This window comes from Rutilus rutilus, assembly GCF_951802725.1.
Source record: "Rutilus rutilus genome assembly, chromosome: 7".
Lineage (NCBI taxonomy): Eukaryota > Metazoa > Chordata > Actinopteri > Cypriniformes > Leuciscidae > Rutilus > Rutilus rutilus.
The window spans coordinates 16,170,567-16,198,544 of NC_140221.1; the positions used below are offsets into that span (position 1 = coordinate 16,170,567).

The following is a 27,978-nucleotide window of genomic DNA, read 5'->3' on the forward strand; positions in this document are numbered from 1 at the left end:
GGTCAAAAGGAGAGGGTCGGTATGAAGGACAAGTTCACCATCCTGACTTTTACTTCCTTGCTATTATTTAACCAAGTCACTCAGCCAAAAATATGCATTTCAAAACGACCAAATATAAAATGCATGAATAATCTAAAGGACCCGTGCTGGGAGGGTCTATAGGCTGGTTAATGATTGATTGTTGTAATCTGACCAAGGTGATACACAAAGGGTCAGTGAATCACTCTTCTGTTCTGTTACACACAGGTTGTGTTTTAAAACCTTTAAGCATTTCTGGGCCTCGGCATCATAGGGATATTTTGGGGGAAATATAAGCTAATGAACCTATGCTGTCCAAACATGCTGTCTAGGTAGGCAGCACACTGGGTATTGAGATACTTCCCGCTGAGACTCTGAATGGCGTGTCAACTGCAGTACGCACAGGGCGCCACCTGCATATGAGACACTGAGACAGCACAGGAACATACAGACTGCGTCCTGGAAATTAAAACTGGTCTTCATTTCACTCTTTTTGAAAAGGATAGACAAAACAACGCTCGTTTAAAGACGATTAGATGTGGTTTGTTAAAGCATGACCTGCTGATGGTCTTGACTATCATTTCGGGTGAGTTAGCATGCTCGCTAGCTGTCACACCACCACTGGTGATATTAAGACATGTCACGTCCATAACATATCCATCAGGTGGCTTTATTTAAGAACATATGTCGTCGTCTTTGCGGTCGTATTGTGTTGAGACAGCATGCGAAATGCGAAGCTCCTGTGGTCATGTTTTGTAAATATGGGAAGCAACAGCACATGCTAACGCGCAGCTAGCCGTCTAAACTTGACCCCTTAGCGAGCTGTGCTACAATAAGTCAAATGTTACGACAACTAACGGGATGATCCATCCACACGTAAGAGACACTGAGCGACAAAAATATTTGGAGTAAAAGAAGCAGCATGGATTGAATGACTGTTTCGCTCTGATATTGGGAAGTTTCAAGTGCGTTGATCGTCACTCGAGTTGGCTAGCAGTGTCGCTAGCTAACGTTAAGCAACCCCAAACAAGTAAGTATTTCTCTTTACAGTAATTGTTTTTCTTGTGCGAATGTGGTTTTTGCTTTAAAACACTCTGTCTTGTGTATTGCACTCTATAAGAGCATATTATGTTAACGTTGTAACGTTAGATTGGATTCAATACTTGCTGTCATGTATAATTCTTTTTTTATTTTTATGTAACAGTTAACTGTACAGCCAGTTTGGCACACTGGCAATCTGCCGACTCCGATTGTTGATAAATTAACGGAGTACAGCAGTCTGTTACTCGTTTAACCCCTATTCATGCATAATTCATATAAGTTACAGGTCTTCAAGTTCAACTAAAGCCATTTGTAAAATATATATATAACGTTATATAGTAACTCTCTTTCACACTCTAACAGTTTATTTAACTTGTCTTGCGGTAGGAAGGACACAGGAAAATTCAGTAATTATATAATTATTACAATTATAAAGGTTTTATTTGTTAACATTAGTTAACAGGAACTAACAATGAAAATACTTCTAAACCATTTCACAACTAGTTAATGTTAATTGCAACATTTACTAAATTCTTGAAATGTTGTATCTGACATGAACATGAACTCTATGGAACTAAACCATGAACTGTTAATTTTTTTTAGAAACTAATGTTAACTAAGATTAGGCTAATATAAATGTAATTGTTTGTTAGTGAACCAACTTTAGCTAATGGGACCTTATTTTAAAGTATTAACATGATATTTATCTTTATTTTTTTTAGTTTACTTCAGACATCATGTTTCATATTTAATCTCAAGCTCCTTACAAACATGGGTGTCTCCTTGATAAACAAGTACACTAACGTTTGAGGAAACTGTAAACTTTTGGTCTCTTATCGCTCAGAAAATCTTAAATCAGAAAATACTTTCAACAGCCAGAACAACATTCACCATGTTTTTGGAATAAAATAGAATATACCACGCAAATTATGTAAAGAAACCCCTTTGTAAAAACCTTCAGAATTTAGATAGAAATAAAGCTGTAAGGTTAGGTGCATGTAAGTGTTACTGAAGTGGAGATTTCTGTTTCATGTTGAGAAAACGGCCTTTAAAGATATGAATTGTTATTGAAATCTACAGATACAAAAATAGTGTAATAAACTAAACCCTTAAATGTGTATTTTTATGTACTTTCCACTAGTGTGAAAGAAGACATGCTTTGGAAGCAAAATATCCCAAAATTGACATTAGTTTCTTGCTTAAATGTATTTAAATTTTTTTTATATAGTTCAAGATTCAAAGTCTGTATCTTGAAGGTAAGAGGTCTTGGAAGGCATGGTAAAAAAAAAATTCAAAATTGACTGAAGTTTAAGTCTGTTTTAGTAAAACTCTTTTATAAAATATTTAAAATCAAACCCTGTGACACAAAAGTGCCTGTAGTTGAAGAAACGCCCATGTGTGTGCAACGTTTCTTTAAAAGGAATTCTTATGAACCTCTGTCAGCTCAAATCTTCCCTTTCATCTTAACCATGTAATAGATTTCACATTGCAAAATGGTCATGTTAGAAATAAGGCACGTGTTGCGGTTAGGCAGCAGAAATGGCCCAGCCAACACCCGACGCTTGAAGGTGATGTTTCAAAAAAAAATTAAATAAAAAAAAAATCACCCCCGCAGGAAGTCGAGTTCACTCACTTCTGTCTTGTGCTGCAGAAAATCATCCTGTTAAAGGCCTTTGCTCCTTCAGAGAGTTTCTGTTCTCTACATCTTCTGTTCAAAATTAGAGTTGAAGTTAATTTAGCTAATTTCATCAGTTTTGTGAATTTGCATGCATGGGCTTTTCAGTCTGTTAGACTTGTTTTGAGGTTGTGTTTGGCTGTTTATATGTGAGATGTCTCTATATTGATTGATTTATATCTTATTTCTTACTTGAAACCATACTGCAAAAATGACTCGTTGTGAACTTTTGCAACACATTACCATCCAGATTTTACACATCAATGACAGGTATTGGGGGTTCAGAAACTTTGCCAACATCATTTCAGTCAGACATTTTTGTCCTACTGTTTTATGAATCTGTCACAGTGCGAATACAGGCTTTGCATGGATGCTGTTGTTTGGAAGATGATGTTTATTGAATCATTATTGAAGGCTGTTATTGAAAGATTCATTTAAAGAGACCTCTTATTTTTCTTTAACCTTCCCAGTACGAATGAGTAGTTGCAGCGCCTGCATCCCATAGAGAATTCCTAAATATAGATAGGGCACGAGGGGTATCTGAACGCTTGCAACAGCGCAAACAATACGAGTCAGTTATTAATAAAGAAACATGTAGTGCAATAGCACAATCCAATAATCAATAATCACAGTGCAGGTTAAAGTCAATGTCTGTCTGGAAAGCTTTCTGAACTCTACCATCTGACTCCTGGTCAATCGCTCATGGCCTTATTGTAAAACAGTAGGCATTTATTGTAAAAGCGTTCCGGCCAGTTTAGTTCAAGTCAAGGCATTTCTTTTTCTTGGAGCAAATTTCATAATCTTCTGATGGCCTTTGTGTCCTGTTTTTTTTATTTTTTTTAATGTTGCCATAGCAAACAGCAGCAATGATGACAGTCCCAGCTTTGCTATTATTGCAGTTCCTTTTATGCTGCTTCATGTGGTATTTCAGTAAAAAATGTTTGCCTTTTAGAATTGGTAATGGCACTAGTCAAGCTTTTAATCTAAAGTCATCAACCTTGCTAGTAAACACATTTCAAAAGCTAATAGATTTTATTATAAAGACAAAAGTCAAAGATAGTAAGAACAACTTCGGCTTTATATCCGTTTCGAAATTCAGCTTGGTTTTATCGCAGTGGTAGTTTTGTGGTAATATTTATCGTCAAAATTGGGGTAACAAACCCTAGTTTGTTGATCAGACAATATAATAATAGCACTGGGTTGATGATAGATTTGGGGGGGATTGATTCACATGAATCGCGATTCTATCTTCTACCGATTCTTATCGATTCACAAATTTTCGAAATGTTTCTTAATAACGTGATGTTGTCGGATCAAAGGCGGTTGCAGTGCGGCACTCTGACAGTTTAGAGAGTGCACAGACTTGCAACGGGGAAACCGTTATGAAGCATTATGAATTATGAAGCTTTCACATTCTGTCAATTTTAACAGGCAGTTCAACAAACTTTCGCTTTACCACTAGTTAAAGCACAAAATAAACATTTATTATTACATTACTGAAATGTCATGTCTCATGTAATCACTCAAACAGTGTATAAACCATGGAAGGACGTCAATAAAACAGCTTGTAAACATTATATTTACCTCAGGAAAGCCATTCAGTATAGTTAGTTAGTTAGCTTTAGTTAGAAAAAAAAAAAAACTAGAGAGGAGCATTTTGCTAAATATATTATTTTTATATTATATTATATTACATACAGTGGTGGTCAAAATTGATGGCACCCCTGATAAATATGATAAAAAATGGCTGTAAAAAATAAATCTGCATTGTTTATCCTTTTGATCTTTCCTTCAAAAAATTCGCAAAAATCTAACCTTTCATTGAAGTAAGAGAATTGAAATTGGGGGGTAAATCACATTATGAAATAAATGTTTTTCTCCAAAACACGCTGGCCATAATTGTTGGCACCCCTAGAATTCTTTATGAGAAAAATATCTCTGAAGTATATTCCCATTAATATTTACCTTTATTTAGCACACCAGGGTGACTAGGAACATGAAATTGTCCAGCTATGACTTCTTGTTTCACAGGAGTTTAAATATGAGGAAACACAAAGGCCAAATTCCCTGAATCATCCATCACAATGAGTAAAACCACAGAATATAGTTCTGATGCGTAGCAAAAGATTGTTGAGCTTCACAAAATAGAAAGTGGCTGTAAGAAAATAGCTAAAGAATTGAAAATCCCCATTTTGACCATCAGGGCAATAATTAAGAAGTTATAATCAACTAAAGATGTTACGAATCTGCCAGGAAGAGGACGTGTGTCTATATTGTCTTAATGGACGGTGAGGAGGAAAGTTTGAGTGGCCAAAGACTCTTCAAGGATCACAGATGGAGAATTGCAGAGATTACTTGAGTCTTGGGGGTCAGAAAGCCACAAAAAAAAAAAAAAAAATCAAACAACCCCTCCCCACATGTTGTTTGGGAGGGTTTCAGGAAAAATCCTCCTCGCTCCTCCAAAAATAAACTCCAGCATATTCAGTTGTCAGACATGACTGGAACTTCAAAAGGGACCGGATTCTGTGGTCAGATGAAACTAAAAAAAGGGCTTTTTGGCAGCAAACCCAGCAGATGTGTTTGGTGCAAACAGGGATGAAGAATACCCCATGCCTACGGTTAAATATACTGCTGGATCTTATGTTGTGGGCCTATTTATTTGCTGGAGGTCCTGGACATCTTGTTCAGATACATGGTATTATGGATTCTAGCAAATACAAACAGGTAAAAAATCAAAACCTGACAGCCTCTGCTAGAAATCTTATAATGGGCCGTGGTTGGATCTTCCATCAGGACAACGGTCCAAAACAAACATCAAAATCAACACAAAAATGGGTAACTGAGCACAAAATGAAGCTTCTGCCATGACCGTCCCAGTTCCCTGACCTGATGAGTGGAGTGAACTGAAGAGAAGAAGCACCAACATGAACTTGTGAATCTGAAGGATCTGGAGAGATTCTGTATGGAGGAATGGTCTCTGATCTCTTATCAGGTGTTCTCCAAACTCATCAGGCATTATAGGAGAAGACTCAGATCTGTTATCTTGGCAAAAGGAGGTTGCAAAAAGTATTTAATAACAGGGTGCCAACAATTATGGCCAGCGTGTTTTGGAGAAAAACATTTATTTTATAATGTGATTAACCCCCCACTTTCAATTCTTTTACTTCAATGAAAGGTTAGATTTTTGTGAATTTTTTTAATGAAAGATCAAAAGGATAAACAATGCAGATTTATTTTTTACAGCCATTTTTTATCATATTTATCAGGGGTGCCATCAATTTTGACCACCACTGTATACATTATATTTTTACTTAACCTTTTGTCTTCATTATTTAATCTGTTTTGAATAAATCTGTCAAAACAAGTTTATTACAGTCACAGTTTAAATGTTTATATTTCAACAATAAATTGGAGTAGAAACAAAATTATATTACAAATTGTGTATAAAAACTACATTATGTGCAACTTAAACGTTGTATACAACTTTGAGTGTTGATTAAAGCATTAGCCTAAGCTTTGTATCAGAAGAAACCCGGTAGTATTTTCGAATGACCGTGCTTCCCTCCCTCATGTCCCCCTGAGATGAGAGATTTCTGTATTGTGTGTCTGGAAAAAAAACTCAGATGATGCAAAAATCGTCATCATTGGAGGCTTTTTTGGCTAGAGGCTTAGAGACTACAGCCAGTAGTAGGAGCTAGTTCCGCATGTTTTCAACCCGCCCATAGGGGGTGGGATCTTACGATGAAACTGCGTCTTTTCAGTTTCCAGTCAACTAGTAGCCTATAGTTGTATCATTTCTTCCGATACTGCCCTCTGTAACCGGTAGGTGTGGCTTGGGAATGGCCTCGTAGGGGAGCGAAGCAAGTGCATTCTGGGAGTTGTTGTCTTTCATCCTCATGAGCCAAAAATAAATTTTCTGGGTTTTCTCAGTCTAGAAGGCACCAACTTCTAAAATAATGTCACATTTCTACTACATAAATGACCCAATTTAAATACTCATTCATCTTTCCAGCGGTGAAGTATACCTTTAAATACATTTGATTAATTAATTGATTATTAACCCTTAAACAGGCAAGAGTAGAAAATAAGCAACAAATAATTTCATGTCATTTTTTATATCATCTGGACTTTAGTAAATCATATCCAAAAGAATTTTTGAAAAATGTTATGTACACTCACCTAAAGGATTATTAGGAACACCATACTAATACTGTGTTTGACTCCCTTTCGCCTTCAGAACTGCCTTAATTCTACGTGGCATTGATTCAACAAGGTGCTGAAAGCATTCTTTAGAAATGTTGGCCCATATTGATAGGATAGCATCTTCCAGTTGATGGAGATTTGTGGGATGCACATCCAGGGCACGAAGCTCCCGTTCCACCACATCCCAAAGGTGCTCTATTGGGTTGAGATCTGGTGACTGTGGGGGCCATTTTAGTACAGTGAACTCATTGTCATGTTCAAGAAACCAATTTGAAATGATTCAAGCTTTGTGACATGGTGCATTATCCTGCTGGAAGTAGCCATCAGAGGATGGGTACATGGTGGTCATAAAGGGATGGACATGGTCAGAAACAATGCTCAGGTAGGCCGTGGCATTTAAACGATGCCCAATTGGCACTAAGGGGCCTAAAGTGTGCCAAGAAAACATCCCCCACACCATTACACCACCACCACAGTGGTAACAAGGCATGATGGATCCATGTTCTCATTCTGTTTACGCCAAATTCTGACTCTACCATCTGAATGTCTCAACAGAAATCGAGACTCATCAGACCAGGCAACATTTTTCCAGTCTTCAACTGTCCAATTTTGGTGAGCTCATGCAAATTGTAGCCTCTTTTTCCTATTTGTAGTGGAGATGAGTGGTACCCGGTGGGGTCTTCTGCTGTTGTAGCCCATCCGCCTCAAGGTTGTGCGTGTTGTGGCTTCACAAATGCTTTGCTGCATACCTCGGTTGTAACGAGTGGTTATTTCAGTCAAAGTTGCTCTTCTATCAGCTTAAATCAGTCGGCCCATTCTCCTCTGACCTCTAGCATCAACAAAGCATTTTCGCCCACAGGACTGCCGCATACTGGATGTTTTTCCCTTTTCACACCATTCTTTGTAAACCCTAGAAATGTTTGTGCGTGAAAATCCCAGTAACTGAGCAGATTGTGAAATACTCAGACCGGCCCGTCTGGCACCAACAACCATGCCACGCTCAAAATTGCTTAAATCACCTTTCTTTCCCATTCTGACATTCAGTTTGGAGTTCAGGAGATTGTCTTGACCAGGACCACACCCTTAAATGCATTGAAGCAACTGCCATGTGATTGGTTGATTAGATAATTGCGATGATGAGAAATTGAACAGGTGCTCCTAATAATCCTTTAGGTGAGTGTATTTAGGATTTTATGAGTTGTGACTCCCAGATCACATTACCTGTTTAGGGTATAAAAAAAGGACCAAATCTATCCATCTATCCTATCCTAACTGCCATTGCATGTTTAAAACAATTATATCCTATACTTCAACTCATATAATGTTGACAAATTATATATCATTGGAAAGCTTGAATCAAACTCAAGATTCAGCCTGTGAAAACCGTTTTGAAATCGGACCTTGAGTTACCATAAAAATGGTAAAAAAATTTGGATTTAGGTCAGGCTGACTAATTGATCACAGATAACGTGAAGCAAATCATGTGACCAGCATACTCAAGACAGACAGGCTGTATCAGTTTAAGCTGTAAATTTTATCATTTGTAAAAAAAAAAAAAAAAACTCAGAATACAAAGATTGTTACAAAAATGAATACAAAGTTAATTCCAGAGAATGTCTAAAAAGGGGAGAACTTCCACTCTCAGTAAACTTCCGGCTTCTGAACTGGTTGCAGTTCCACTCTGGTTCCATATGAGGGCGCTCACAGGACGAGTGCAGAATGAATGGAGGTCTATGGCGCTATACCCCTCAAAATCCACTTTTCTCAGGATATAATTTTTTGTCTAGTAATTTGAATGTTGTATTCGAAAGGAGATGCAAAGAAATTACACATTGCTGGGTGTTAGATTTTTTAGAGTCACTTATTTGCTTTAAAAAGTCTTTTAAAATGTCAATGACGTCATACACATCGTACGACCAGAGATACTGCTTTACGGCAATCCTTCAGTCACTTTGGTGCTTTCGCGCTCTGCACTTTCTTTTCTCTCGAGGCATCGACAACACAGCTGACACAGGTAAATACACGTGCTAGAAGAGTTTTTGTTTTGTTTGTTTCTGGTCCCGCTTCGGATGCCACGATGCCATCAAGCGGTATCTCTGGTCGTAATCAGTCCTTCACTGACCAATCAGCGTTCATTAGCAGAATGCTAGCGTGTTATGGGCAACAACAACTCTGAGATTTCTCAACGGCAATCGGGTGAAAGAGACAAATTTAGCCGTCTAGCCCCATAGACTCCCATTCATTTTGCACTCATGGGCGATCGCCCCCAGTGGAACTCTGGTGGAACTACAACCAAAATTCGGTACAATAGGACTTAATAGGGAGTGGGCAGGCTCTCCGTAGACGGGCTCTGGTTAATCCCTTTTTTATACCCAAAAGTGGCAATGTGACTCAGGTGTAACATATATTTCAAAACGTGCTAAATAACAACATGAACAACATTTTTATAAATTTTCTTTTTCAGCACCTTAAGACAATGTTCATAATTAATGTTAGCAGTGTTAGTATTATTTTTTCAAAAGAAAAGTAAGTTTAATATATATTTACTTATCTCAAAATCTGAATGTCCTGCACCACTGGCAGCCATGTTGGATTTAGGTCAGGCTGACTAATTAATCACAAAAAATTTTAAACAAATCATGTGACCAGCATACTCAAGACAGACCAGGCTGTGATAAATGATAAAAGGATTTGATGAAAAAATCATTCTTACGCCCCAAAAAAGACGACAAAAACTATGTTACACCCAGATCACATTGCCAGTTTTAGGGTTAAATAAACATATGCGGTTTCAGTTTTTAGCTAAATGAAAACTTAATTTTGGCATTTCGGAAATGCTAACATGTTCTTTAAAATGTTCTCACTCAGGCAAATAACCGTGCACATCATTATTAAATGCTTTCCAACCAAAAGCAGCCTATACTAATTCTCCGAATTCAGCTTTGTAGTTGCCTTGGGTGTCCCTGGAGCTAATGCTCTGTGGACATGTGGAAACACATGCCATCAACGCAATGTCAAGTAGCTAAGCCCCTCCACCCCTAACGCCCGTTTCACACATACTCCGTTTGCAGTGCGTATTTTTTTTCCGTACCCATGTTAACAGGTTAGAGCTTTCACACTGCACGCGGTTGCAGTCCGTCGATCCGTTCCAGTTGCGGTGCGTATACAGCAGTGCAGCGATCGTTTCTGCACCAAGTCTATTTTTGCTGTGCTGCAAACGCTGAATTAAAGTGACAGCGCATGTTTCGTGGTCGAAATGAACACAGATTGACTTGAAAATGTAGTAATTTCACCATAAATGCGTTTAATTAATTAAAATGTCGTAATCTCACCATAAATGTATTACATTTTTTCAGTTATCTTTTTACTTTTTACCGGGGTAAAGCAAGGAAAACTACAATTTACCTCAACAAGGCGACGAAATGAACAACACTTAGTGGAGGTGGAAAAACAAGTTCTTTGTGACATGCAAGATTTATTGTATTATTATTTTTATTTTTTATTAGTTGGAATCACCCTTTATACATGTACGTAACCGCAGACACTGAAATGACATACACTGTGTGGTACTGTACATTCTGTCCCTTATTTTCCTATAAAGAACCACATTTCTCCCTTATTTTCAGTAGTTGGCAGCCCTAATTGAAAGATGCATTACAACTTGCCGAAATTAATCCTGTTTCATGTAATCACTCAATCAGTGTTTTAATCGGGGAAAGACGTCAATAAAACAGCTTGTAGGCTATAGCCTACTTAACGTTACATTTACCTCAAGAAAGCTATACTGTCCATAATCTCATTAGTTAGCTAGAAAAAAATAACTCTAGGCCAGAGCATGTTGCTAAATGCATTGTATTACATATTCATTATGTTTTTACTTGATACTTTTGTTTAATGTTTAATACATCTTTCATGTTCTGTTTCACCAACAAGCTGGAGTAGAAACAATCTTGTTAATTAAAAAGTGTATATAAATACTGCCTTATGTGCAATTTAAATGTTTAAGTACAACTCTGTTTTAGCTTTTTGAGTGTTGATTATTAAATCATTAGATTGATTGATTGATTATTTTCGGTTTTCGGCCAAGTGCATCCTGAATTTTCAGTTTCGGCCCAGAATATTTATAATGTTGCATCCCTAGTTGAAAGCTGAAAATCAACACCAACCTCAGAGGGGTCAGTCAGTTTGCTATTTCCAGTGTTTTCTCTTAATGGAGAAGGGCCTGTAATATCAGAAGTCAGAATGACTTGACCAACACCAAATTAGGGCAGGGCGGTAAATCGAGTTTATACGATATATCTATTTTTATAAACGATTTAGGATGAGGCAATACACACAGTATATTAATATAAGGAGCGCATCTGAAAAAATTGTTGGGGAAAGTGCATAATAATCCAATTTGTCCTAAACATGAAACATGCTTATTATTAAGGGCTTCAAAATACCTTGTAAGATATAGTTAACACGTATAGTTTAAAGCGGCTTTCCCCCTCAGATGCTCTGACTGATACTTGTGCTGTTTAATGCTTTTGAGATGTGGTGTTTTCCCCAGTGAATAACTTATATTTCACAATATAAATGTTAGAAGGTCATGCAAAAATATTTCGTTTTTTTTTTTTTATCAGGAGTGGATGAGCCTGATGTAAGCGCATAGAATAGCGCAATAAATCTGACTACAATATACATTTTGCTGAAGTTCTTGTTGTTGGAAATTAAATGTAGGTTGAATTAAAATGATATATATGGTAGTAAGTGTATTTTTATGATAGCAGTTTCTGTAAAGTCACTATTGTAGTGGGGTAATCAAATGTAGACTAATATAATTACAAAGCTCAGATGAGTGAATGTGTGTTCCTCTTAGCAGTTAACATTTAGTCCACTTCAGGGCAAATAGAAAACAAGTGGATGAAATAAAAATGATGACGCAGGGCATTGCAATAGGCTATAATTCAAGTAAACAGTGTAAGCTTGTCAATGTGTGTACACACAGTGGTTGGGACTAGTGTTGTACTCTTCATACACAGACATGTAAGAGACGTTGTTGGTAGAGTTCACTTGATTTCTTTTCTGCAGCTATGCTCACATTTCTGTGTTTTGACCATATATACAACATCTATAACTCTCAGATGGTTTGATACATACAGCAGACAGAAGTGAATCGGATCCATTCTTTAATCCGTGAGTAATGCCAAAGTGACAGATATTGATGTTAAGGCATGTTTGAGATGATCTGATATGGAATTTCTGGGGTTTTATTAATATCTAATAATCTATTGTTGTGTATTATTTCCTTTTTGTGTTTTACCCCTATTACCTGGAGCAGCTAAAGAATTAAAAACCTTTTACTTGATTCAAAATCTTGTTAGAGTCTGAATTTTGCTTGCATATAGGAAATCTGACTAACTCTGAACTTCTGCTTTTTAAATGGCTGACGAAATAAACTTTATATTTCGTGATTTTTATGAAATGATTTATGAAGTATTAAAAGTGAATAAAAGCTTTTATTTTTGTTCTTATGAAAGAATGTGAAAACCCTTAGATGTAAGTGGCCATTCACAAAGGACACATTTATGTGTTTAAAAAGAGTGGAGGGGCCAGAGATGTCCATCTGACGAATGTCCACATAAACCTGACCCCCTGTTCATATACAGATGTGATTTTGACTAAAATGAAAAGATGGTACAAGCTAGTAAGCAAATTATTGGTTAAAATTATCATTAATTATCATTCAAATTAGCATTAACTCCTCTATCTGCGTCAATAATAATTCAGTTATTGCCAGATAACATATTGGTTCCTTATACAGTACTGTGCAAAAGTCTTAGGCATGTGAATATCCCCCACCCCCCGTTCCCCCCAAAAAATGGTTTTAAGTCAGTTATTTATATCTTTTTCTGTAGTGTGTCAGTAGGAAATATCAGTTTACATTTCCAAACATTCTTTTTGCCATTAATTGTAATAATCCAGTGAGATTTGTGTATGCACAAGGAGTCTGACAACAGCCGGTATGATCTGATCTCACCATCATCGAGTCCGTCTGTGATTACATGAAGAAACAGAAAAAACTGAGACAGACTAAATTCAGAAGAAACCTTCCTGCGAACTGTGCGAAGCTACAGTACTGTAAAAGTACTGGCACTTGTGTTAAAATGCTGTAAAGTGAGAATGCTTTCAAAAACAAAATCACAAATTCAATTTATTTATGATTTAACTTCTGTTAACTAATTCAAATCAATATATGGTGTAACGACCCTTTGCATTTAAAACGGCTTTTGTCCAGGTACACTTGCGCATAGTTTTTCAGGTAGCTTTGCAGGAAGGTTTCTTCAAGCATCTCGGAGACGTTCCCGCAGTTCTTCTGGATTTAGTCTGTCTCAGTTTTTTCTGTTTCTTCATGTAATCACAGACGGACTCGATGATGGTGAGATCAGATCATACCGGCTGTTGTCAGACTCCTTGTGCATACACAAATCTCACTGGATTATTACAATTAATGGCAAAAAGAATGTTTGGAAATGTAAACTGATATTTCCTACTGACACACTACAGCAAAAGATATAAATAACTGACTTAAAAACATTTCTGGGGGGAACGGGGGGTGGGAGATATTCACATGCCTAAGACTTTTGCACAGTACTGTATATTATGCAATGCTAATTTGTATTCTTTTTGGTTTGGTGGTTGTTGTTGGTAGATATTAGGGATGTCACAGTGAGGACATTTTCACACTGATAATTAAACTTGCGATAACACCGGTATTACTGGTAACACCGGGGAGTGGGGGACTGCTTTTGAATGCGAGTTTCTTTTCACTTACACTTTTGAATTTGCGATCACGTATAGGCCTGTAATTTGCGGACATCAGCGAGCCGCTATTGAAATCGCTTTTAATGTCAAGTAAAGGGATCGTAGTTGATCCGTACAGACCAGGCACCACGGTCAAAACGTGATTCTCGGATTAGTTGCAAAATGTAACTATCAGAGAGCAAATGTTTGGTCCTGTCAATTTAAAGGGTTAGCTCACAAAAAAATCTAAATTCTGTCATTTACTCACCTGTTGTTCCAAACCCGTAAGACTTTTGTTCATCTTCGGAACACAAATTAAGATATTTTTTATAAAATCTGAGCCAGTTCTGTACTCTCCATTGACAGCTACGCAACGACCACTTTGACGCTTCAAAAAGTTCATAAAGAGATCGTAAAGCTAAACCAAATGAATTGAGAGGTTTAGTTAAATTTAATAAAGAGACACGATCGCTTTATATGATGAACAGATAGAATTTAGGCTTTTATTCACTTATAAACATTGATCAGCAAACATAAACAGAATCTCAACCGAACCTGCTTGACGCACAAGAACAAACCTCTTTGGTTCTTGCTTAAGCTCAGATGTGCTGCGTTACACACAAGAATGAACCTCATTGGTTTTCGCACATCAAGCAAACATTCTTGAACTTCCGTTTATCATAACTGATGTGTGCGTTGATGAATGTTTATATGTGAATAAAAGCCTACATTAAATCTGTTCTGCGTATAAAAGCGTTCATGTGTCTTCAGAAAATTTAGACTAAACCACACAATTCTTATGGATTAGTTTTACAACCTCTTTAAGAACTTTTTGAAGTGTCAAAGTGATGACCGAATTTTCGTTTTTGGTTGAACTAACACTTGAAGCATTCAAGCGATTTTAAACCGTACTAGAGCAAGAGGACACAAACACTGAATTCCATTCTCTTTCTCTTCTGTTTTTGCTTGAACGGTAACGTAAACAATTGGGAAAGAAAACGAACACGTATCATTATATTGGACCCATACGTTCGATCTTAAAGTGACAGCAGACTTATAAAGCTGCTGCTGTTTGTGTCCTTAAAGGGATACTCCACTTTAAAATGAAAATTCTGTCATCATATACTCACCCTCATGTTGTTTCAAACCTGTATGAATTTCTTTCTTCTGCTGAACAGAAAGGAAGATATTTAGAAGACTGTCAGTAACCAGACAGTTTCTGGTCTTATTGAGTTCCATAGTAGGAAAAAAGCCGCCCTAGTGATAAGTGAAGTAAACTCAAATTTACACTCACCAAGCTCCAAATGCAAGTAAAAATCAACGTTGGCAGGCACAGTATTTGAAACAGTGTCAATCAGCAGTTGGCTGGTAACACTTTTTTGAATTCTAACAGTGCAATGTTTTGAGAACATCGTTGTAAATAAACATGAACGACGCTTGGGAAAGTTGACGGGCCAGTTCTGTATCATCACGAAAGTGTAAGCCTTGCCAATTTAAATTCAAGCCCAAGAACATGAAAAAATTTACTCAACTCATTATTTGCATGCTGTTAGGATAGTTTAAACATCCGAAGCACACGCCCAGAAAACCGTGTCTCAGACAGCGTGTGAATATTGAGCTCTTTCATGCCCTTTTTGCGCTTGAACGGAGAAATTCACACATTTGTTTCAAAAAATGCTTGGCAAGTATCCTAGTAAACATTGTTATGAACGTAAACAGTTGAGAAAGAAAACGCATGTGTACACAGAGCTCGAAATAACTTTTTTACTTGGGTAGCTCTGGTGTAGCCTGGTTCTACCAGACTCTCGTACATTTCATTTGTACAGAGAGTCTGGCCTCTCTCCATTGACAAGCGTTAACTTCCTTGTAGGCGGGTACTCTGCTGAAGTTTAAAACTATTGGATCTGACCAGAGTCACTCTGGATCTGCCATAACCAATGGCTAACGTTTGGTCATGACGTATGTCAACTCAAACTAGCGCACGATCTCAACGTCATCATTCTCCGCCACTCCCTCTGTTCGCTGATTGGACCGGTTAAAAATTGATCGGAGAAAACCAAAGAATACACCACAATCCCAGACGGAGTTACTGAAGGAAAATGAAATTGAGCGGAAGTACGTAGGAGGGCGGAGCCAGACTAGCTCTGGTGCTCCCAATTTAAAGATTTAGGAGCACCCACCAAATGTGACATTTAGCCAGTAGAGCAGAATGACAGCATCCTGGCGATTAAAAGCCTTAATAATCAAACCTGATTTGTTTGCCACACGCTTGTCCCTGCATTTTTTGTGCTTGGCACTCTCCGTGTTTAACCAAGCTTGCGCGCTTAAAATGTATTGATTCAGTTGCGAACGCTGTGTTGGCTGCAAATTCTGTCCCACAGGCTTTACAGTGAACGCAATGCATTGAACCATCAGCATAGCGGAGCCACTCGAAATCTTTTAGCCACTCTCTCCGAAAGCTGTACGATTTCTTTTCAGCTGGTGGATCCACATTAACCACATCACCAACTCCAGGATTATTTGTGATGGCTTACAAAAGAAATCTGTCGGCGTTCGTTTCATCTTCTCTCTTATTCATCCTTTTAAATTTCACATGGTAGTCAGCTCCCTGTCACGTGACAACGGAGCGCAGTGAAAGGGAGTGGGAGTGATTGACAGCTAAAATTAACCAATCTAAACTCTGCTTTAAAGTTAAGAAAGTAAGGATGAAGTTTGATTGGTTATGTAATGTTGGATAGAATGATGGTCCGGGCACCGCGCATCAGCGCACATAAGGTACACACTGTGCACTAGGCCTAATTTGCAAGCGTTTTGTAGAGAAATGAAAACAGGTCACACCAAAACCATTATTTGCACTCGCACAAATGCACCCAAATATATTTTTAGGTCTCACAGATTAAATTTCAGGAGCATATGTGACCAAATTGGTCGCAATTTCGAGCCTTGTGTACAGTGTGTCTCAGTATATTGGATCCGTGCATTCGGTCTTAAAGTGACAGCAGGTTAATTGACTTGCTGCTGTCTGCTTTTTTAATGTTAAAAAACACTCACTGATCTTGAATGAATTACTTTTGTTATTCTATGTTTAATCTATTTTTCGTTTACACAGTGAAGACTATGCAGTGTTATATTACATTTGATTAGATTCATTGAAATGTTGGCGTCATAACTGCCTGTTTTTGCTAAAACAGTTTCATTCGATAAAAAAATATTTATGGCCGGTAAAGTCACCGGCCATTGGCAGGTGGGGCAAAATGTTAGTTCATGCTCATGCTGTTTGGAGCAGAGCAGATGCTTTCAGTTTATATTTCCATAAAATAAAAAAAACACGACAGTGGGGGCGGTGCCACGGTGGCCAAGTAATGTAATTACACCGGTTACAACAACTACCGCACCAAGCCTAGTAGATAATGTACTCTTTCTCCATGTTCCTCCACCAGGTGAATGTTGCTGTTTTGTCTCTCATCACATGTGTCTCTGTGATGGACATGGAGACAGCTGTGTGTGAACCACGTTACCAGAATGGTGATGTCCACCATGAGGAGCTCTGTCCAAAGCAGCCCACCGTTCTCAAGATCCACCTCTACCACAGCAGCCGGAGCGATGCTAACTGCACCCCTCTGTGTTACCCACCGGGAGAGTATGTCACCGAACAGCTCATCATCGATGCTGCCAAGGAGTGCGGTCAGTTATGCCCATCATGTGATTATAGAAAAGAAGCTAAAAAAAATTTATTTAGAATTTATAAAGTAGATATGAATGAAAGAATAATATGTTGCACTGTGTTCCATACAGATGCAATGTGATAAATCCCTTCCATGGAGACTGTGACAAACGTCCCATGACATGATTTTATTGGTTGCTTAGTGTCTGTATCTTAGAGTAGGCCTGGCCACTGTGAAGTTTAATTTATCAAAAACTGGGATGCTCACTGCTGTGCATTAAACAAAAATTATGCTGTGTCACGCAACATTTTCGATTAGGACCGTTACTGAAAACTTGTCACGTTGCTCCTGTTTAGGACAATGTTAAAGTGATTTCCCTGGAAAAAGGGTTTACCAGGCTAACATTATTTTCTTCTTGCCCATGTACTCAGATTTATTATTGATAACACAGTATCGTCAGTATCTTTTTTTTTTTTCTTTTTTTCTTTTTTTTCTGAAAATGAGATGTAATTATTATATTATATTATTATTATTATTATAGGTTATTGCAAAAACAGTCAGTTATTTGTGGCATGCTTGGGATTCTCACATTAATCAGATGTAGTATTGATGGCTTATATAATAAGATCCTGTCAGTCCACCTGTGTTTACTGTTTAAAAAAGATAAACATCAGCCCAGGAGCCATCAGCTCATCCCCAACAGGGTATTGGTGACAGACATGTGATGGTCTTGTCACACTTTTTTAGCTGACTTTCTTTACTGCTAAGCATGGTGCTGCTATTAAAATAATGTAAATGGGCTAGTAAATGAATCTGTGATTGATGTCATTTATCCTGTGAAAATTTACAGAAACACCTTGTCTTTATTTGTCTATGCACTAAAGAAATTCATTTTTATTCATTTTTATTGCATCAGACATCAACTAATAAATGCATGTTTAGGTGTGAAGTACATTTAACACTTAACTTATAAAATTTATAATAAGCCCTTTATTAAAATATTTAAAATGTAAAATTTAAATATTTTAAAATATATTCCTGTGATGGCAAAGCAAAAATTTTTGTGTCACATGATCCTTCAGAAATACTTCTAATATGCACTTCTAAAAGTAACACTTTAGTTTAGGGTCCAATTCTCACTATTAACTAGTTTCTTATTAGCTTGCATATTACTAGGATATTGGCTGTTTATTAGTACTTATAAAGCACATATTAATGGCTTATTCTGCATGACCATATTCTACATCCCTAAATCCACCCAATACCTAAACTCAACAACTACCTTACTAACTATTAATAAGCAGTAATTCGGAGTTTGAGGCAAAAATCTTAGTTAATAGTTAATAGTGAGAGCTGTACCCTAAACTAAAGTGTGACCAAAAAAAGATTATCAATAGGCGCGTTTCCATTAAAGATTTGTGCTAAACTAAAGCAAATTTTTTTATTTTATTTTTATCGATAAAAAAACGATTGCGAAATTACGGCGTTTCCATTAATCGATGTTATGCGACTAAAACGTAATTTTTTCCTCTCTCGATAAGTCATTCCAAAAATCATGGCATCGGACGTTGGTAAGTTTATATATACAGTGCTATGCATAAGTTTAGACACCCATGCTAAAGTTGACTAAAAAGAGGAATAAAAAATCATCTTTTGGAAATTGAACTTAATGCCTTAATTAAAAAAATTAGGAAAAATCCAACCTTTAAGGACACCAATTTTCTTTGTGAATGAATAATGTATCGTAAATAAATAAATGTTAAATGTTAAAATAGCCCCACATCATCACATAGCCTTCACCATACCTAGAGATTGGCATGGTTTTATTTCAGTTAGCCTAATAGCTGGTTTGATTTGCATTGAGAGATGATCTTATGGAAAGTACTCCATGCCAATCTCTAGGTATGGTGAAGGCTATGTGATGATGTGGGGCTATTTTAATTCCAAAGGCCAAGGGAACTTTATCAGGATGCATAGTATCCTGGATCCATGAAGTAACTGGCCTTTAAAAATAAAAATCTGCCTGCCTCTATGGGAATTTAACATAGGGGTGTCCAGACTTATGCACCCTGTATTTTAAGGAAGAACATTTATTTATTTACGATACATTATTCATTCACAAAGAAAATTGGTGTCCTTAAAGGTTGGATTTTTCCTATTTTTTTTAATCAAGGCATTAAGTTCAATTTCCAAAAGATGATTTTTTTATTCCTCTTTTTAGTCAACTTTAGCATGGGTGTCTAAACTTATGCATAGCACTGTATCACAGCCACGTACAGCACTAGACATTATTATTATTATTAATGGAAGGAAACGTAGGCGTGTTATCCAAGCATTAATGGCAAGGAAAGACCCTTATACTGTGAGTGGCACATATGAGGTGTTTCTGGGTTTTTCTCACTCATTTCTGCTCCGAGGTCTTGATTGTGGCATTTCTTTGAGGTTTAGAATCCAGTATTTCTGTCATTCTTTTGTCTTTTATGAATTTAATAAAGAACTCTGTCTCGTATTCTGTCCAAACGCACCGCACCTTCTAAGTCAGGTGACTGTGTAAATGCGCAAAAACTGTTTCCATTGCAGTTTTGCGAAATATTCCTTTTTTCGAATTGCCTGAAAAACCACCTCATGCGAGCGTAAAAATTTTTTTGCGATATATGGGAGTTTTTGCGAAATTGACATGTTTCCATTGGGCGTATTTTCAATTCGCAATTTCAATTTGCTTAATTTGAAGGGTAATGGAAACGCGGCTAATGTTGAAAACAGTTGTGCTTAATTTTTTGTGGTATCCAGGATGCATTTTTTTTTTTTTGGATTCTATTCTGAAGGATCATGTGACAGTGACACTGAAGACTTTGGGCAAATTCCAATCGGAAGTGAGCATCCCTATGCCCTACTCAATCCGAAGAGCAGAACATAACCACAAATTATTAAATTACTTCCTTGAAGTGACCATTGCATGTTCCCTTCACTAACTGACCTGTGGAAGGGCCCTTCGTGAAGGGATTCAGTTGGAACGCTTCTACAAATGGTGTCCCCTTCCCAAAGTGCCCTTCAAGGGTGCAGAAATGCCATTTGGAATTCACCCTTTACCATCCCAGTAAAATATATTCAAATAGAAAACGGTTATTTTTATATTTTATCTTTCACAATATTACTGTTTTTACTATATTTTTGATTAAATAAACTTTTTTTTAAAAAGCATGAAATAAAATCTTAATTATTGACCGGTAGTGTAGATGAGGACAATTCTATTAAAACTAAAGTTAACCTCACAAATTGACTATTTCGCTGTTGGACCATTGTTGACCATCATGATCCATTCCCTAGTTTATATGCGCAGGCATTTCTTACTTCACACTGGATGTTTTGGTGTAAAAAATTGCTTGCATCTATGTTTGCCGTTCTTTGTTTTTTATGTGTTGCTCTTGAGCCTTAGGGCTGATGTTGTGTCTGTCTCTCTTGTCTCACTAGCGTCTGTTCTTTATGTTCATCTGTTTCTCACAGGAGTTACACCAGTCTACTGCAGCCTGTTTGGACTGTACAGAGAAGATGAAGGGGTCTGGTTATCACCCAATCATGTTCTCCATTTACACGAAACAGCCAACGAGAGCTTGTTATTCAGAATTAGGTAGTGCACTTTGCTCCATATTTCACTTAATTAACCTGGTTTATTTTATTTGGCCTTTGTCCTCTCCGTCTCAATGTTTTGTAGCCTGCAGTTTAGTGACTGCGATTTTTCCTGTCAGGTACTATTTTCCCGGCTGGTATAGTTGTGGAGCGTCTCGGGCGTACCGCTATGGAGTGACTAAGGGATCTGAGAGTCCTGTCCTGGATGACTATGTAATGTCTTACCTCTTTGCTCAGGTGAGGATTCCCCACGTCAGTTTTGCAATAAAGAAATTACTTTTAATTGTGAACTAAGTGTTGTGTGCTGTCAGTGGATACTGAATCACCATATCAGTGTTTTACAGTTACGCTTCACTTGGCCTGAAATCTGAGCATATCTTGCGTTATTGAGCACATTCATATATAATTTAATTGCAGTTTGGCCTAGATTATCTTCTCAGAAAAGAGTCAGTCAAGGTTTCGGATTTTACAGTGTTTAAATGTGAATTACGCCACTGTGTATCTGCACAGATAAAGGCCCCTATTTACTAAACACATGATAAATAAAGGAAACTCATGCTGCCCGCTCTCTGACTCTACTGAGTGGGCTGGTTTTGTGGCGCCCGTTTGTCTTCCACTAACAGTCTGTCATGCGATGACTGTAACTGAGGGGAAGTTGATTGATCTGATTTTTTATTCCTAACTTCAGCTTTTTAGCTTAACCACTTACAGCTTCCCATGCAAAATGCAGCCACAATGCTGGATATTAAAATTCCTGACTATTTTGTAGACTATAGACTAAGATTTGTTTTAAATGTCATCTTTGAAAAAATTACTATTTATTTTAACGATTACGTTTTAATAGGCTTATTAAACTATTAGTAAAAATTTACTTTAACTGAGCATAATATTTCATGTAAATGTAGAAATAGAGGAAATAACAGACCACTAGGAGGCAATCAGAATTGAGAATTGCAGGGAGCCGTGTAAAAATATAAAAGAATTATGCATGGTTCTGTACAAAGCATGGACAAGTTTGTGAAAGGACTAGGGGTGTAACAATACCCTAATGTCACAATTCAATGCATATCACCATACTGAACTCCCGATACTATTATTGCGATACTCCAAGACACATGATAAAAGTTTAACAAAAAATGTGCTGTTGATTAAAATGCTAAATTTGGTATTACATTGTGGGTGGAAATGAATAGACTTGGTGCTTGTAACTCATGGACAATGGTGACACCAGAATAAAAATATTCATGATTCTCAATAGTGCTGCACGATGAATCGTATCGCAATCGCGATGTCAAGCCTACGCGATTATATGACGCAAAATGCTGCGATTTTATATTAAATAAACAAATTAGCGCTGTTAACGCAATTAACGCAGCATCTGTTAATTTTTGGCATCCTTTGGCTAGTGTTACATGATCCCGCTCTTATTCATGCAATTGCTTTTAAACCATTAATGCGCGATAAGACAAAAAATAACGCGCTGTCAGTGAATGTCCTCCTGACACACACACACACACGACCCACAGATAGACGCGCGCCAGTATCGTACAGACAGCGCGCCAGTATCAAGTTCTCTTTCGCGGTAGAACGAACAACACACATGTATGCCAAAATGAACGCGCTGCCTGTGAATGTCCTGACTGTGACACACAGAAAGACTCGCGCTAATATCGTGCGTGCGCACAAAACAGCATGCCAGAATACAGTTCTCTTTCGAGCTTGAACGAACAATAACACACACAATTATGCCAAAATGTCTTTTTGTCGAGTATCTTCATAACATAAGAGTAGTCTTATGATGAACGTGAAGAGTTGTGACTCGTGAGAGAATGAGGCGTGTGAGATCCGCGTCTCTGACAGGACCGACTGGTCTTAAAGGGACAGTACACAGTAGCCACTAATTATATCTGTCGCTAAAGTTAATCAAAGAACAAAGGGAACAGAGAAAAACACTCACTGCTCTTGACTAAAGAACTTTTTTCTTTAGGCAGATTATCACTAATCTGTGTGTGCATTTATTTTCCTTGAGAACCAAGCTAGTTGACTCATGAAACCATTTGTTTATTATATCGCAATCGCAATATTGACCTCTATTATCGCAATATGACATTTTCCCCAAATCGTGCAGCCCTAATTATCAAGCAGAAAATACAGAATTATTTTTGACAAATAGATATATTTCAAATAATGTAGGCCACTTTTTACACAAATATTCCCCCATTGCATTATTATACGTTATATTCAACATTATATGTAGTAATACAGACACTAAAACTCTGAAAACTTGCATTGTTTTTCTCACACAGTACTTTTTAGTTTGGGTGAACTACCACAATATATACATCAGTGCCAGGTAAGCGTAAAGGAGATAATGGATCTACTTCAAACATCACGACTACCAAAACAACGTGTCTGCATCAGACACGAGCACTGAGGCGCGACGTGACAAAAGCAAATAGAACCCATTATAATCAGTGATGCTGTCTACACTGGATATGGCGCGACACGACAAATCCCTGACAGGAAACTGATGCCCCGTTCTATTTCTGACGTGCTTCAAGCGCTTGCGCTACTTATGACACAAAAGAAAAAATGGATTTGTAACGTTCGCTTTGTTGCGTCCTGTGTAGACAGCCTCAAGACAAGAAAATATGATGAGGCATATCTCGTCCTCGGATTCACCAGTACAACGGTGAGTAATGAAGAGTGACCACAGTGTGTTGCGTGCCTCAAAATATTAGCTTCTGGCAGTATGAACCCCAACAAGTTAAGATGCCACTTAGAGACCACTTAAAAAACATCCTGTTGAAGTTAAGAAGTTTTAGTACTGTATTAATTATCTTTCAAATAAATCCTATAGGATTTTGCAAGCAAGGTCATGTCTCTAAAAGAGTCTTTATGTGGGTGCGTGCTGGTGGAGGGGCTTGAAAATATTTTTCTCTACAAAAGGCAGGCCCAAAAGAAAGCGTTTGGAAACCACTGTCATAGGGGAAGCTGTGCTTTAGCGGAAGTCATACGACCATCATGTTGAGTTCATCCAGGTAAAGAAGAACAGGCTTATGGGGGTTTAAAATTAAGCTGCGATGTGTTTGGAGGTGCACTCTGTCTAACCCCATTGGATTACATGGGTTTATGTCCTTAAAAATTGCAAGTCTAACACAGACTGGAGTCATTTTGAAACCCGTTTTTGAGGCAGCAGCTTTGCAGTGTCATCTTGTGTACACTTGTCAGTCAGTCTGCGGCTGCTCTGTTCATGATTGATGTTTTCACAGTGTATGTTTGCTTATACCTGCTGTGGTTTTCTCTAGCGCACTCGTATTAATGCACAGCAGTGTCATAGTAGGTAGTATACAATGAATACAACATTGTTTCCTACTGATGTTTGTTTGACATACTATCAGTAGTTTTATAAATGGTGTTTTTCTGTGTAAAACCCCAGTTCCATGGTGACTACATCTTTCTATTGGGTTTTAAACGTAACACACTCTTAACTGCACTTAATATCATTAACCCAGGGTACTTTTTAGATATAGGCTGATATCGGCCAGGCTAATTAATTAGCTGATAATTAGCCATTTTGAGATTATTGGTTGGTGACACAAAATGTGCCAAATTGGCCAACAGCCTAACCATTTGACAGCACTGTAAATAGATAGTGGACAGTTTCATTTGTTCAGTAAATATTGTGTAAAATAAGTTTTCATTCCAAGCAAATTTGTGAACCTCTATCATGAAATAGTTTTAATTATATCAGAATATTGATCATCATCTACAAATATCAGTTTCTGCATATAAAAAAGAAATCATAATAGTTGACCACTATTTTTAACTCTGGGTTAAAGGTGAAATATGTAAGATTTTCTATGCTTAAAATGCATTCTGTTAACCCAGAATTATTGCTCCTTGACTACTAGTTTGCCATTCATGAGTTTATTTCCCCCAAAGGTGTAAACATTGAGCCTCCCAGGTGCCATCAAATCATTGAGAGCGGTCCGCTCAGATCCGTCAGTCCTATTCCAGCTCAACCTTTGGCAAGAGTTTGGTGTGTGGTTACTGAAGCAGGCGGAGCCAGAGGGTGTTTAGCCGGTGTGGGACCATGGCTGTCGCGTTACATAGGAAAAGACATTCAGCTTTGGTTACAGAAGTGCAAGTTCTGCATTTAGATCTTCCGAGATTAAACGTCATGAACACGACAGCAAACGGGACTTTACGTTGCTACACACTTTTATCATGCACTCGATCAGCAGACAAAGGCAATGTTTACTTTGATTCCAGTAGACAGCCTCAGACAGTTGTGGTGAATAAAGATGAAAAAATGCATGTGGTGCGCATCCTTTCTAAAGGATCATGGCTGCTGAAAATTCAGCTTTGCCATCACAGGAATAAATTACATTTTAAAATATATTAAAATAGATCACAGTTATTTAAAATTGTAATAACATTTCACAATACTGCTTTTTTTTCTGTATTTTTGATCGAATAAATGCCCTCCGGTTTAAACGTGGCCTTAACTCTTGTTTAATAAATGTGTTTAAACATTGTTCCCAGAGAATTACTGCCATGTCATTAATCTCTCTCTCTCTCTTTTTTATACTGTAATACTGATGTGGGGTTCCCCTCTCTGTTTTGTGTATGCAGTGGAGGAGTGACTTTGTAAACAGCTGGGTAAAGTTATCCAGTGACCATGAGGTTCAGGAGGAGTGCCTTGGCATGGCTGTGCTGGACATGATGAGGACTGCCAAAGAGAAGCAGTGCTCCCCACTGGACATCTACAACGACATTAGGTACCAATAATGGGATGATCTACTTGATATTTAGACCTGTCAGTGTATCATATCTACGATGAGTCCATTTAAAGTTATGATCCCATTTGCCTCTGTAAATCCTCCAGAATTTTGCCGCTTTTTCTAAAACCTGCTTTGTTGTCTGAATCCAAACCATCTCAGATCTCCTAATTCATCATACACATTACTAAACACCTAAATTACTAAACACAGCAACATGCACATGACAAATCAAAACATTATCCTGAATGTGTGTGGAAACACACATACACGGTTTGTTTGTGCATCAGTATAACAGACACACACGCACTTACTTTACGAGTCCTGTACGTCACTGCAATCGATTTTACCTTTATTACAATTCGCAACCTTTAAAACTTTACTATCGAGTCTCTGGCTTGCTTTATCCAGCCAAGGAACGTTGTTTGCGTATCATCTGGGCATACAATGGTGGGATGTTTGTGGCTCGCACTCTTCAGAAACAAACACAGAATATGATTGAGCTCGTGTTTTAAAGCAAAACACATACTGTAATGAATAATTCACTGAAAACTGATTTTCTTTATATTAGTGCTGTTTTGGACTGATTAATTGTTTGAATGAATTCGCCTTCTGGATCATTGGACCGAAAACTCTCCCAGAGGAACTGATCTGATCGCAAACCGAGAAGCGAAATCGGGTTAAAATAGAAATTTCCACCTACCAGGGTTTCAGGTGCTTGCACCATTGTAGATGCTCAGTGTGATAAACTCCCGACTTCTAAGATCATCTGGCTGTGTGACGTAAATTTCATTAATGACGCAATTTCACGTGCTTCAGTATTTATTTGCATACATTTATTTGCAATATGTGCGTTGTGATTTTGAATGAATCTCACGCGTTAATGCGTTAACATTGACAGCCCTAATAAAAACAAAAATGGGACAAAGACCTTTAAAACTTCCATCCATCCATCCTACAAACAAAATGTGGTGTTTGACGGTAATTCTCATTGTCTGCTTAATTCACAGTTACAAGTCTTTCCTCCCTAAAGACATGAGGGAGCGAATCCAGGATTACCATTTTGTCACAAGGAAGCGCATCCGCTATCGCTTTCGGAAAGTCGTGCAGCAGCTCAGCCAGTGCCGAGCCTCAGCGCGCGACCTAAAACTCAAATACCTGATCAGCCTGGAGTCCCTGGACTCTGGCTTCTACACCGAACGCTTTCAGGTCAAAGAGCCCTCGGCCGAGCAGGTCACCATCGTCATCTCCGCAGACCGCGGCATCCAGTGGTGCAGAGAACGACACAAAGACACACAGTCTGAGGTAACCAGTTTTAGATGTTGAACCTAAATGTTTTATTTCAAATTCATGAGTACTTCAAAATCACATGTTCACCCCTTGGCCATGCATATACACAAAGCAAGATCTAAACTTGTGTGATCGAAGTCAATCTGGTCTCACATATATTTTAGTGATTTGAGTAAATGTTTAAACAGCTGTTTGTTCTAGAACCCACTACCCACCTCAGGTGAAACAGATCCGACTTTAGATTAATAGAGGTCTAGTCAGGCCAGTAACTGTGGATTGTTTTACTTTCTCTATTTAAATAGTGTTTTCAAGGCAGCACTGATGTTCATCAAACATTGTTGTTATTCCTCTCTACAATGAATTCAAAAACCATTTAACATACAGTGCCCTCCACAATTAATGGCACCCCTGGTAAATATGATCAAAACTGGCTGTAAAAAATAAATCTGCATCGTTTATCCTTTTGATCTTTCATTCAAAAAATTAGCAAAATTCTAACCTTTCATTGAAGTAAAAGAATTGAAAGTGGGGGGAAATCACATTATGAAATAAATGTTTTTCTCCAAAACACGTTGGCCACAATTATTGGCACCCCTAGAATTTTTTACGAGTAAAATTTCTCTTAAGTATATTCCCATTAATATTTACCTTTTTTAGTACACCAGGGTGACTAGGAACATGAAACTGTCCTGCTATGACTTCTTGTTTCACAGGAGTTTAAATATGAGGAAACACAAAGGCCAAATTCCCTTAATCATCCATCACAATGAGTAAAACCACAGAATATAGTTCTGATGCGCAGCAAAAGATTGTTGAACTTCACAAAATAGAAAGTGGCTGTAAGAAAATAGCTAAAGAATTGAAAATCCCCATTTTGACCATCAGGGAA

At 37.6% G+C, this 27,978-nt stretch overlaps 1 protein-coding gene across 2 annotated transcripts in view; it reads left to right on the forward strand.

Moving 5' to 3' along the window:
• Positions 1-386: 386 nt before the first annotated feature.
• The window catches only part of jak2b (Janus kinase 2b), a 50,512-nt gene continuing 22,920 nt past the window's right edge, over positions 387-27,978 (forward strand). Inside the window, exons 1-6 of one of the 2 annotated variants that reach the window (XM_084414048.1) lie at positions 387-1,048; positions 17,164-17,407; positions 20,893-21,016; positions 21,135-21,252; positions 25,654-25,799; positions 26,810-27,104. In XM_084414048.1, coding sequence (XP_084270174.1) covers positions 17,206-17,407; positions 20,893-21,016; positions 21,135-21,252; positions 25,654-25,799; positions 26,810-27,104 — 885 coding nt within the window. In that variant the 5' untranslated portion in view covers positions 387-1,048; positions 17,164-17,205. Of the gene's footprint in view, positions 1,049-15,086; positions 15,496-15,860; positions 17,408-20,892; positions 21,017-21,134; positions 21,253-25,653; positions 25,800-26,809; positions 27,105-27,978 lie in introns of those variants that run through there. The other variant, XM_084414047.1, reaches the window with a different exon arrangement.